Source organism: Chaetura pelagica, unplaced genomic scaffold, assembly GCF_000747805.2.
Source record: "Chaetura pelagica isolate M959 unplaced genomic scaffold, ChaPel_1.0 scaffold300, whole genome shotgun sequence".
Classification (NCBI taxonomy): Eukaryota; Metazoa; Chordata; class Aves; order Apodiformes; family Apodidae; genus Chaetura; species Chaetura pelagica.
In genome coordinates this window covers 2,097,557-2,110,535 of record NW_009951945.1, presented here as the reverse complement: position 1 = coordinate 2,110,535, position 12,979 = coordinate 2,097,557, and the positions used below count along the sequence as shown (strand labels likewise).

At 43.6% G+C, this 12,979-nt stretch overlaps 1 protein-coding gene across 1 annotated transcript in view; it reads right to left on the bottom strand.

Moving 5' to 3' along the window:
* ATIC (5-aminoimidazole-4-carboxamide ribonucleotide formyltransferase/IMP cyclohydrolase) overlaps positions 1–12,979 on the bottom strand; it is a 28,134-nt gene that overhangs the window by 2,681 nt on the left and 12,474 nt on the right. The window contains exons 9-14 of the mRNA XM_009996973.1: positions 12,937–12,978; positions 12,659–12,766; positions 11,258–11,343; positions 10,321–10,410; positions 6,312–6,440; positions 5,264–5,356 (exon numbers count right to left, since the gene is read on the bottom strand). Coding sequence (XP_009995275.1) covers positions 5,264–5,356; positions 6,312–6,440; positions 10,321–10,410; positions 11,258–11,343; positions 12,659–12,766; positions 12,937–12,978 — 548 coding nt within the window. The remainder of the gene's footprint in view (positions 1–5,263; positions 5,357–6,311; positions 6,441–10,320; positions 10,411–11,257; positions 11,344–12,658; positions 12,767–12,936; position 12,979) is intronic.

Sequence of the window (12,979 nt, the reverse complement as noted above, 5' to 3'; positions counted from 1 at the left end):
CACTCTGAGGACACTACATTCTCTCATCGTTCTAAATAAACACAGCCACAGAATCAAGCCATTCACCTCGGGAGAGTGACACAGTTACAGCTTTTGTTCAAGGCAAAACAAAAACCTGTCGGTTGGAGAAATAAATGTGACTGCCAAGAGATGGCAACCTGCCTGCCTCTTCCTGGAACAGGCACTGTGCTTAGAGCATTACAGTCTGAGCCTGGGTCACCCAGACACCATCATCTTTCTTGGTGGGCCAGGCATACACAGCTTAAACAGATCAGCTGTGATAAGTGGTGGATTAGAGGGCAGATTGTCTGTCAAGGCAGATTGATAAGGAAGTAAATCCACAGCTCAATTAGGAAGGCTGCCCAGTAGGACCAGATTGCATCAGTTACCAAGGCCTGGGAGCTACCACCACATTTCCCACTCTGCCAGAGAGTCCAGGATTTTAAAAGTAGCTGCTGCTAACTGTATTTAATAGCACTTGTGCTTGACATGAAACAGACCTGGTGCTTCCAGTGGCAAAATCCAAAAGGAGATTTTTTTTTTTTTCCCCTCAAGAAAACTTTCATGAAAACATGCTATTTGCTCAGCTTCCATCTGCTTTTTTCAGAGTGCTTTCTTTGGAGTTCCCCTCAGACACTTTCAATTAACATCCTGTCAATTTTTCTCCAGCTACACTACAGATGCAGAGACTGTTTAGTGGCCAGGTAAGTCATTGGTCACAGTTCAAGGCACAATGCAGACAAGCTGTTTTGTCCTGTCTGGACAAACTCGCACAGGAGACAAAGGCAACTCCTGGGTGCTGACAACAGTAAAAATGAAATGGGGCTGGAGAAATCTGGGTTACTGGGTGGTGGCAGAACAACCCCTGCCTCACTGTCCCCTGCAGATAACGTCTGTCACAACCAGCAAGTGCACAGGACTAAGCTGAAGTCTCCTGGGCTCCAGCCTGTCTGCTGTCTCTCAGCTTTGCCTCTGCCATCACAGTGTGGCAGACACACAAAGGCCAGACCCAGCCACCATGGCTGTCAAACTCAGCTTGGGAACTTTTCCCCATGGCTCTCAGAGCTGTGAGTCCTGCTTTACAAAGAGAGCTCCTGCCATTCCAAACCAGAGATCTGATGGAAAACAAGCCTCTCTCCCATCATTTCCTCCTCCTATGAAGCCACAGCTGAACTGTTCACCAGATTGTTCACATGGGGGACTGCTCCAGGGACACTGTTGAGGCTAGTGGTTCTGGCCAATGCCTCAGAGTTTCCACCTCAGGCTGAAACAGATGGTAAAGCTGTAAGTCAAAGGCTGCCTTCAAAGGAACGAATCATTTGTCTTCTCATTCATCAAGACACAATGACTTCACCTCTTACCAGAACCATAAAACATGCTGCTGGATACTATTCCCCCAAGGAACAAATTAATGGCTTGGGCTGCTAGCTAATATCTGCTCAGCTGTAACTGAAGTCATCAGTGCTTAATAAAGCCACAAGGACATCAGTATTATCATAAATCCTAAGCAGAGGGAAAGTTTCTCATGGCTTAGTGACACCTTCCTTGCCACAAACACTCCTGATGTTTAACCTCTGGTCTCATGTCCACCCTGTTTAACCTTCAAACTTGCAGGTGACTCTGCAGCTCAAGGAAGCTCCACACCAGCTGTGGGTAATTATCTTGTGTTTCCAACAGAGGTTCTTCTCTCCCTGGACAAAGGAGAGGGCTTAAAATTTGTTAAACACTGCATACCAGTAACCAACACTCAGCCCTTCAAAGTGGGCCCAGCAAGGCAGAGCATTTTAGCTGGGGATGCAGATGGTAACTGGACAGACCACTGGGAGCAGGGGTCAACACAGCACAAAACATTCCCAAGGTTCTAAAAAGTGCCATGTTATGTGCCAGAAGTGCAATTAAGTCAAATGAATGGCTTAATTTTTGTCAGAAGATGTGACTGAACTTTGGCTCTTGTTCAACAACTCAGAAATGGCAGGAACTTTGTACTTGAGTTGAAGTGATGTGTCCTGTAAACTCTTCACAGGCATTCCCTGATCTACAAAGGTATTATCTGCAACACATGGAAGATTTTATTATGACTTAACTGGCAAGAGAATATAAAAGCTGCTTCTCTGAGCCTCCTTCTGATGAGCCCATATTGTTCTAGTTCACAGTTACAATCGAGGAAGAACATTCTGATAAGAAGCAATTCACTGGAAAATGCTGATCCAGGGAAAGCAAAATCCTTTTTTTTTGGTAGGAAAATGTGTTTTGGTGCAACATGGCTGGGGAAGATTTCTTCAGTCTAGCCTGGAATTTCTGGTGTAAAGAGGAGAAATCAAGAGTGCTGAGCTTCTGCTTAATGGAAACTGCAGACTTTTACCTGAATCTCTCTTCACACTGGCCTGTCTGAACATACCTGCTCTCTGCCTTTTTCACTTTCTTTTCCTTTTCCTTCTTTCTACACTTTATCTTTCCCTTCCTCAAATGTTGGCTTTCTCTTGTATGAAAATACAGATGAAACCTCAAAACTCTCCACAAAGGAATCCTTCTTCCTCTGTTTTCTACACAGAAGTTATGTCCTAATCTCCTTTGAGTCAAAACTCTCCACAAAGGAATCCTTCTTCCTAATGTCCTTCTTTATGTCCTAATCTCCTTTGAATCAAATGGTGCTTCAGCAGAGCCTGTTGTGAGGGGTGAAAGGAGATAGAAATACAGGATCAGTAGAAAAAAAACCATCACAACAAAAAACCTTGGAGAACTACTTTACCAAAACACTTCGGCTCACAGGAGAGTCAAACATTCCCCAAAGCTGGAACACTGTGCAAAAGGACAGAGTGGATGAGATGGATAATGCCTGAAGAATCCTTGCAAAATGATCCAGGCTGGCCTGAGCTCCTTTGAAAACAAAGCCCAAATATATTGGGAGTGATAAAAATCAAACAGAAGGCTTGACAATTGGGAAGAAAAACAAACCCTGAAGTTACTGACAAATGTCTGCACCACTGGTGGGTAACAGGTAAATTAGCAGGTTTGTTTGAGCCTGCGGTGCAGAGAATAAAGAAAGGGAATCATTTAAAATTGCTAATTTAAAACATGACAGCATCATTAAATAAAGTGTAAATCAACACGTTACAGCCTGGCTGTGCCAGGCCAAAAGTCAGACAAGACATAGTGAAAGTGTTTATTGCAATTAGTGGCAGCTGGCTTCCTGCAAATTAAGTGACACTCAAGTCCATAAAATCTTCCTCCCACTCCGAGCTCTCCTAAGACTTATTAACACAAGCACCAGTTCTGGATGTCTCATACACAAGGAGTTTTGCTACAGAGATGCTGTGAGGCTGAGATAACCCTTGGAAAACTAAAAGCAGTGGAACAGAAAGGAAGCTGGACTTCCCAGGCTTGGCTCATATAACTCAAACCAAGTCAGATCCTGGAAAAGCATTTTGAGTGTAACAGCCTGGAATTTACCTTCCAGTTCCTGGTTCTTGATTTGTGCTGGTTTTTGGTTGGCACCCAAATATCACTGTACACATCTGCTGTTATATCCTGGGAAGTGGTGTGACCAAGTAGTTCTGCACAGCACCACCAAGAAGAATCTCAGCTAATCGCTATCTTAATAAGACTGGTTTTCAGTGGACCTTCTTTCCTTCCCCATCTGTACACCTCAAGAGCAATGGTCTCAATACTTCACAGCCTCAGGAAGCTTCTAAAGATTTCAGAACCAGAAGGGATCTCCTCTCTGAGCTTCTCCATCCTGAGCATGACACACTGCTGCTTCTGCACCTGGACTCTGGTGAGTCTCCCAAGGAAGACATGAAGTTTGGATTTGAAGAACTCAACATAGGTTCACCACCTCCTTCCTTGGGTAAGTGATTGTAATGGCTGTTGTCTCTTGCTGTTAAAAATAGTCACTTGCTTCTTAGTGCAGTATCTGAACCTCTGATCTTGGCCTCCCTGTCACATCTACCAGCAAGACAAGACAATGTCTGTTTGTATTTGATTAAAACAGATGCCTGCAAATATACAAAATCTCACCAAAGCCCAGAGCCCTGTTTGCCCACACTGCTCTGCACTCCTCCCTCAAGCCTTCTCCCTTCCATATGGTACATGCATTACCACACACAGTTCAGAAACATCTGCAGCACCACGTTATGTCCAGACTCACAAAAGCACTGGGGAAATTGATGCTGCAGTAAGGGAAAAGGAGCAAAGATAGTGACACCTCTGTTCTGGGGCCACCAAACTAACACTCTTGAGCATAGAGAGCCATTTAAAAGCAAGAAAAAAACCCTAAAGCTGAAGAAAAATGCCAGATCTCCAGAGATGTTTTCAAGAACTATACAGCACATGACCCCAGAAAGTGCTGTGAGACAGAGCTGCAATGTTTTCAGGCTGTAACAAAAATCTGACAGATGCAGATAAGCACCAGTGCAAAAGGGACAAGCACTGCAGTTCATTCCCAATCTGTACCTGTAGGGTACACTGCTTGATCCATTTTGCTGATTTATGACTGACCAAAGATCAGGCTGTCTTATTCTGCTTTTTTTTTAAAATAATTCAGACCAGTGAAAAACTACCACGAAGAGAAGAGAACCAGCTACAGATCAGCATTATGAGAATGAGCTTGCTGGGTAAAACCACAATTTTTAATACATTTACAGCAAACTTTGGATAACTGAGTTAAGCTGAATACCTAGTGATAACTTGGAAATAAGGGATCTCAACTATGCATCTGATAATGCCCCTGTAAATTCCAACATCCATTATAAACTTTTAAAACAATCAGGGACAACAGGAGACTTCTAATGCCCCAAAAGGGAAAAAGGAAAGCACAACCCATATGTCTTACAGAAAAAAAAAAAAATATAATGAAGAACCACTTGGACAGTCAGAATCCAGCTGTGAAAACGACAGTAATTTCCTAAGGCTCTGCACAGTCTACAACACACGGACATGTCCTCAAAAATTATATGAAAGGACAGAGTAGTTAGAAATTACTCAAGGCCAAACTTGCAAAAGCACATAAGAGCTTTTCCAACCCTGTCATTGAAGGAACCAGCCCTGTTATTATCATAAAAATAAAATGACATAGAGGTTTTAAGGCAGCCTCTTGAGAAGCACAGGTTTAGCTGCTGCTCTGCACAGCACAGTCAAGGGCAGTTTGTCTGTACCTGCTTCATAGCTTCCTGTATATGCTAAATGATTTGAAAGCTGAAGAAAAGCAGTCTCTGAGCAGCCTGGCTGTGAACAGACACTCAGCAGAGCTGCCTGCTGGGGTTACCTGCCCATCCTTGGCGTAGCACACGGAGTTGGACTGGGTGTATTTGACAGCGATGCTGGCGACAATCAGGTCTCGGACGGCAGACTCAGGCAGCTGGAACAAAACCCATGGTCAAAAGGGCCACTCCTAACTGGTGAGTGAGCTGCAAGCCCCCAAAGCCATCACAAGTATCACAGACAGGGAAAACAAGATGACTAAAAAGATCCTGTTTTGTTCAATTACCAGCAAATCTCATTTAGATTAAAAACAGTAAGTGATTTGCTTGGCAGCTCATCTCAGAGCTTGTGGAGAGAGATTCAACCTTAGCAGGTTAAGTGAGCTCTACCTCTGCCCCTGAGCCTGCAAAGTCTGTATTTGCTTACTTTCCTCAGCTGTGCTCACAAGCAGGAAGCTAAGCACATGCTTTACTACTCACAGGACCACAACAATAATAGCTCCCAATACCTGCATCAAGTATCATTTTCAAGTCTTTTCCATTACAAATTTATGATGACAACATTTTACCTCAATATCTGAACTTGCTTCTGAGCCCATGACTAATCACAAGCTCATTAACATCTCGTTTTTAATGCAAGTAAGATCAGGGACACAGAAGTAACTGATAACTTTCTGATGATGTGAACTCTAAATGATAAGCAATACCAGCAAGGCCAGAGTTTATACAAAACACTTTGTACACAAAAGGGAGAAGTAAACAGCAAGTCAGAATGGGATCACAATGGATCCTTAGCACATGGTTGTCTCACCATAAGAAATTACACACAGTAGATTCTTATTTATAAGAGATACAAATATTTTGGTAGTTGGAGATAAAGTGCAAGGTCGAGCTCCTCTTATTTATACAAGGAATCAAAACAAAGACAAACTCCCTTGATTTACCTAAGTGTATTTGGTCCAGAAAGTTTGTTGCATTGTTTTGTTGAAAGCCAGTTAAACCTCATTAAAACATTTCAAGGGCTCTTACAATAGGACAGTGATGACGTCCTTGATGAAAGCACATCAGGTTCATCCCACCAGTCTTTAAGCTCATTGATCATCTGACACTTACATTTTTGTTCTTTGTAACAATGTTCTTGAACAAGGACCGGTCAATGGCCGCGTTGTTCCTCTTCTGCACGAGATGCAGCCCGTAGAGGGTCCGAATCTCATTGTCATCTGGCTCATAATGGGGATCCATCTAAGAGCCAAAGGACAAGCCAGTAAAACACTTAGAGCAATTCAAAGCCAAGGTCCAGTAACAGCTTAAACACATCACGTACAGAAGCCAAAAGAAATGAGCTGTTTATGAAAAGTGATGTCGAATTATCAGAAGTAATGAGAATTAACCAGAGCAGCAAGTGACAACAGCCCAGAGTGACAGACAGACCATAGCACAAAGTGACAGACAGACCACAGCACAAAGTGACACTTACAGGGTGAAGAGAGGTAAAGCAGTACAGACATTTATATACAAATGTCCACGTTGTGAGCCACAGAAATCTACAAAGTCTTCTACTCTTTCAAAGAAAGGGAAAAACTTCCATACAAAGAGAGTCTTCTACGCTTTCACAGAAAGGCAGAAATATTGAGGTGCTTCAGACATGCCTCAAGGTGCAACTCCCAGCCCTTGCTGACATGGAAGAAAACAGCAAACAATTATTTCCAGAGGTGCACTCCCTTGAGGCTCATCTCCAAACAAGCAAACAGCACAGTTAACTTACACAAGTGTAAGGCATAAACACAGTTAAATGGAACTGTTAACTGCATCCAGGTCTAGCTATGCTTACTTAGGGTGTGGGGAGCCCCAGTTCAGGTCATTAAGACATGAAGTAAACCAGGTTAAGGCTACCAGCCCTAAACAGGAGCACACACACACTTTCTGTGGTTTCCCTAATCCATTTAAATTTGTCCAGATCAACTTTCCTTAGCAAATCCCTCTGCAGACAGGCCCTGAAGATACAGGCTTAACCAATACCACCTCATCCTTGCACAGCCAATTGAATTCAGGAGGTCACCAGCTGCCAAGACTGTCTGTAATTTCATTCCTTCTTGCCTGAAGCTCCTGAGCCATCTTCTACAGCTCCCCTGGTAGTAACACTAGGATTGCAACTTCAGCTAAGCCTTGGGTTTTCTTTCAGTCATGCTGAAGTTCTCTGCTTGTTTGTCTCTCAGAGCCAGGCAGAAACAGGGCCTGCCTGGCTGCTCTGACAGCATTATGCAATGTTAGTCACCTTCCCCACAACTGGATGCCAACAACTGGATCTCGTAGTCCCAAAAACCACTGCAGGAGCTAGGAAGGCAACCTGGCACTGATCTGATCACACTGTATTCATATTCCTTGATGAGCATCCTGGCTGCAGTAGGTGAAGTTGTCTCTCATCCCAGGTCCAGGCTCTGCCTGCACATCACTGACTGTACTACAAACACCACCTACCCAGGCAAGGCTTCCCCCAAGGACACACTGCATGTGCCAAGACTCCCAGCTGGTATCACTGGTATCTTAGATATAAAGAATCCAGGGAGGAAACAAATTCAGCAAAAGAGAGAGGAAAGCTGGCCAAGAGTGGAAAGAGAGCACAGAAATTCTCTTTCTTTGAAGTACTCTTGCTGGTTCATAGATTTAATTACTTTAAAACCACAGTACTTTAAATGCCAAGGAAGGTATTATAAAAATACTTCCCTCTAGCACTATAGGCTAAACATGACCACAACACTGCTGGTGGAATTCCAGCTCATACAGGAACCCCCAAAGACCCAGAGGAAATACTTCCATGCAATGGAGGCGAGGGTCTAGATTAGCCCCCTCAGCCATTTGGACACTAACTTCTGTGAAAAGCAGGTACAGGAAAAGCAATAGAGGGGTAGTGTGAAGCAGAATTACAAACCTGAAGGACACAGTAACCACCATTCTTCTTCTTGGCAAGGATTTTGAGAGCTTCTTCCTCATAGCCAGGAGCTACCACACCATCAGATACCTGCAACACACAGATTTCAGCTCCCAAGTGAAAGAAAAGGAGGCTAAGACTGAAAGCTCTAGCTGCCACTTCCAGAGAGGCACTGAAGACACACCTCTTGGGTCAATATGTAGCATACAATGCCAAAGTCACTATTACTATATTCGTTTCAGTCCTAGAAACAGGAAAATATCAGAGCACTACAAGCCTTTGGGCAGGAGTTACCCAAAAATACCCCAGCACCACTTTTAAACAGAATGGAGTAACTACTCTTCTTCTTCAAGGGGCAACAGTGTGTGCAAGACATGTCCACTTCTAAGAGAAAACATTGTTTAAAAAAATATATTAAAAAATCTCTATTTTAACAGTGACAGTCCTGATGAGATCAAAATATTGGCACAAAAGCTGCTAAGATCACTGACAAGAAGAGTTTAAATCCATCAGTGCCACAGAGTGAAATGCATCTTTCACATTCTAATCCTGTAACACAGGTCACTTAGAGCAATTCAAAGCCAAGGTCCAGTAACAGCTTAAACACATCACGTACAGAAGCCAAAAGAAATGAGCTGTTTATGAAAAGTGATGTCGAATTATCAGAAGTAATGAGAATTAACCAGAGCAGCAAGTGACAACAGCCCAGAGTGACAGACCACAGCACAAAGTGACACTTACAGGGTGAAGAGAGGTAAAGCAGTACAGACATTTATATACAAATGTCCACGTTGTGAGCCATAGAAATCTACAAAGTCTTCTACTCTTTCAAAGAAAGGGAAAAACTTCCATACAAAGAGAGTCTTCTACGCTTTCACAGAAAGGCAGAAATATTGAGGTGCTTCAGACATGCCTCAAGGTGCAACTCCCAGCCCTTGCTGACATGGAAGAAAACAGCAAACAATTATTTCCAGAGGTGCACTCTCTTGAGGCCCATCTCTGAACAAGCAAACAGCACAGTTAACTTACACCAGTGTAAGGCGTAAACACAGTTAAACGGAACTGTTAACTGCATCCAGGTCTAGCTATGCTTACTTAGGATGTGGGGAGCCTCAGTTCAGGTCATTAAGACATGAAGTAAACCAGGTTAAGGCTACCAGCCCTAAACAGGAGCACACACACACTTTCTGTGGTTTCCCTAATCCATTTAAATTTGTCCAGATCAACTTTCCTTAGCAAATCCCTCTGCAGACAGGCCCTGAAGATACAGGCTTAACCAATACCACCTCATCCTTGCACAGCCAATTGAATTCAGGAGGTCACCAGCTGCCAAGACTGTCTGTAATTTCATTCCTTCTTGCCTGAAGCTCCTGAGCCATCTTCTACAGCTCCCCTGGTAGTAACACTAGGATTGCAACTTCAGCTAAGCCTTGGGTTTTCTTTCAGTCATGCTGAAGTTCTCTGCTTGTTTGTCTCTCAGAGCCAGGCAGAAACAGGGCCTGCCTGGCTGCTCTGACAGCATTATGCAATGTTAGTCACCTTCCCCACAACTGGATGCCAACAACTGGATCTCGTAGTCCCAAAAACCACTGCAGGAGCTAGGAAGGCAACCTGGCACTGATCTGATCACACTGTATTCATATTCCTTGATGAGCATCCTGGCTGCAGTAGGTGAAGTTGTCTCTCATCCCAGGTCCAGGCTCTGCCTGCACATCACTGACTGTACTACAAACACCACCTACCCAGGCAAGGCTTCCCCCAAGGACACACTGCATGTGCCAAGACTCCCAGCTGGTATCACTGGTATCTTAGATATAAAGAATCCAGAGAGGAAACAAATTCAGCAAAAGAGAGAGGAAAGCTGGCCAAGAGTGGAAAGAGAGCACAGAAATTCTCTTTCTTTGAAGTACTCTTGCTGGTTCATAGATTTAATTACTTTAAAACCACAGTACTTTAAATGCCAAGGAAGGTATTATAAAAATACTTCCCTCTAGCACTATAGGCTAAACATGACCACAACACTGCTGGTGGAATTCCAGCTCATACAGGAACCCCCAAAGACCCAGAGGAAATACTTCCATGCAATGGAGGCGAGGGTCTAGATTAGCCCCCTCAGCCATTTGGACACTAACTTCTGTGAAAAGCAGGTACAGGAAAAGCAATAGAGGGGTAGTGTGAAGCAGAATTACAAACCTGAAGGACACAGTAACCACCATTCTTCTTCTTGGCAAGGATTTTGAGAGCTTCTTCCTCATAGCCAGGAGCTACCACACCATCAGATACCTGCAACACACAGATTTCAGCTCCCAAGTGAAAGAAAAGGAGGCTAAGACTGAAAGCTCTAGCTGCCACTTCCAGAGAGGCACTGAAGACACACCTCTTGGGTCAATATGTAGCATACAATGCCAAAGTCACTATTACTATATTCGTTTCAGTCCTAGAAACAGGAAAATATCAGAGCACTACAAGCCTTTGGGCAGGAGTTACCCAAAAATACCCCAGCACCACTTTTAAACAGAATGGAGTAACTACTCTTCTTCTTCAAGGGGCAACAGTGTGTGCAAGACATGTCCACTTCTAAGAGAAAACATTGTTTAAAAAAATATATTAAAAAATCTCTATTTTAACAGTGACAGTCCTGATGAGATCAAAATATTGGCACAAAAGCTGCTAAGATCACTGACAAGAAGAGTTTAAATCCATCAGTGCCACAGAGTGAAATGCATCTTTCACATTCTAATCCTGTAACACAGGTGGTTTGTTATGGGCATTTTGGGGGGGTTCTTGTTTGTTTAGCATACCAACTGCTCTTCTCACAAACCAGTCAGACATGCTCTTATTTGCCTACTTGGGGGCAGAGATTTGCAATCACCTCTTGGAAAGCAGCACTTCAAGCACTGCTATTTCACAGGCTCTCTCACACAGCCAGGCTTTAACTGGCAGGAGGAAAAAATGCATCAGTAGATGGGTGTAAATTCTGGACTCCAGACACCCAATTGCACCAGCAGACCAATAAACAGTCTTCAGCAAAATGGGTCAAATTCAAATAGAATGGTTGTTACAACCAGTGACTCCCATCTGGTGTGATTCTCCTTTTTACATCTGAGTGTTTTGCTGCTGTTTTACTAACCTCTCTGGAAATGATCTTGGCAGTAGCAACATCACAGACATCAGACAGGGCAATGAAGTCCCCAAAAGAAGACATCCGATCAGCACCTGCAAAACCGCATTTTTAGTAACTCATCTAAGTGCAGCATAATACAAAGAAAAGCCTTCTCTGCTGCCATCCAGTCAATTTTCATGAGAGCTTACAATCCCACAGCAAAAAAACAAACAAACACAAAGAAACAAAAAACAAACCAACAAAAAAACAGGCCATTCAAGAGCACCAAGGATGAAAAATCCTACCTAGCACATGCACCTATAAATATTCCCATAGTTCAGATATTCTTCTTTTTTTCACTGCATTTGTCAAAGTTCCAACTCTGCAATGACTACCTCCCTTACCCCAAGCTGCTCTGCTGTAGCCTTGGTGGCAAGAGGACAAGGAGAGGCAAGGGTCATAAAGGAAGATTTTTAGATGGGATACAGGTGCAAAAAAAGGAAAGCTTTTAGATGCCTGTGGTCTCATCTAGCTTTTCCAGCAAGAAAGCAGATCCAGAAATGTAGCTAAGAGCAATTTTTACAATTATTATTTTTAAAAAAGAAATATTATCTATATTTAATGGCATAGCTAATGTGGAGAACAAATGGCACTCAGCTCCCATCGAGAACACTCCAATACTTAGCAAGGTCAATTCTTCTCTCCCTGCCACTCTCAAGGTTTGCTTTTCTACCAATCATGCAATGGTTTTCTGAGGGCAAGGTTCAAAGATGGTCCCTTTCCAAGTGGTGAAAAATGAATGCAAGCCAATATGACCCTTATCAAGCTTGCTTTCTGTATTCTGAGCAGATTTTCTAGGAGTGCCATAGAAGAGAAATAGCAAAGTATCTCAGTGAAGCCAATGAAGGTATTTTTATTTACTTTTTTCAATCTTTTTTTGTGAGCTCTGAAGTTCAGGAGCATTAAAAAACCATCCACCAGGCAGAAACATTTCTGCTTAAGTACCCCTGAGCACCCCATACACAGTGGAAGGAGGAGTGTGCTACCAGCACAGCTACTTTCTTATCCATCTTTTGGCCAAAACCCCACAGATGTGTGCATGTGTGAATATACACATTTAAATAAAAAGGCTCTACAGGTCTTCTATACACACCAAGAAACAGAATCCAACATGGTTCTAGCCCCTTTGAAACAACATGCAAGGTCTGCTCACTTGAAGAGTAATTTTTGATAAGCAGTCAGTTAATTTAGTCAGATCCTTATGGAGAAAGACCACATGGAGGAGCAGCACACTGCAACAGGCAGAGCCTGTGAAGGGCTAAGCATGCTGCTCCTCAGGGGCTGCTCATTATCCAACCCAAACCGTCCCATGATTCTATGGTTAAGCTCAGCTCTTTGGTCGTGCTGGTTTAGTCCTGGGCTTCTCACCTCTGCTCCGTGCATAGGCAGAGGCTAAGGGCGTTAAGGTCTTGTGGAAGTCGTGCACCATGCAGACTTGGGCCTCCTCCTCACTGAGAGGTATTCCAACAGCAGCACCTAGTGGGAAACACAAGCCAGGGCACTCCAACCACAGCCTCTCGCTGGTCCCTGTCCCAGGACCTCCCCCGATTGCCAGCGGAAGGGACACTTGAGGAACCACTGACAGGGCCTGCTGAAAGCTAGAGTCTGCTCAAAGAGCAAAGCATGGCAAGGAGGAGCCACCCTACCTGCAGGACTGACGTGTTTGAAGGAGGCTGCAGAAGGAATGAC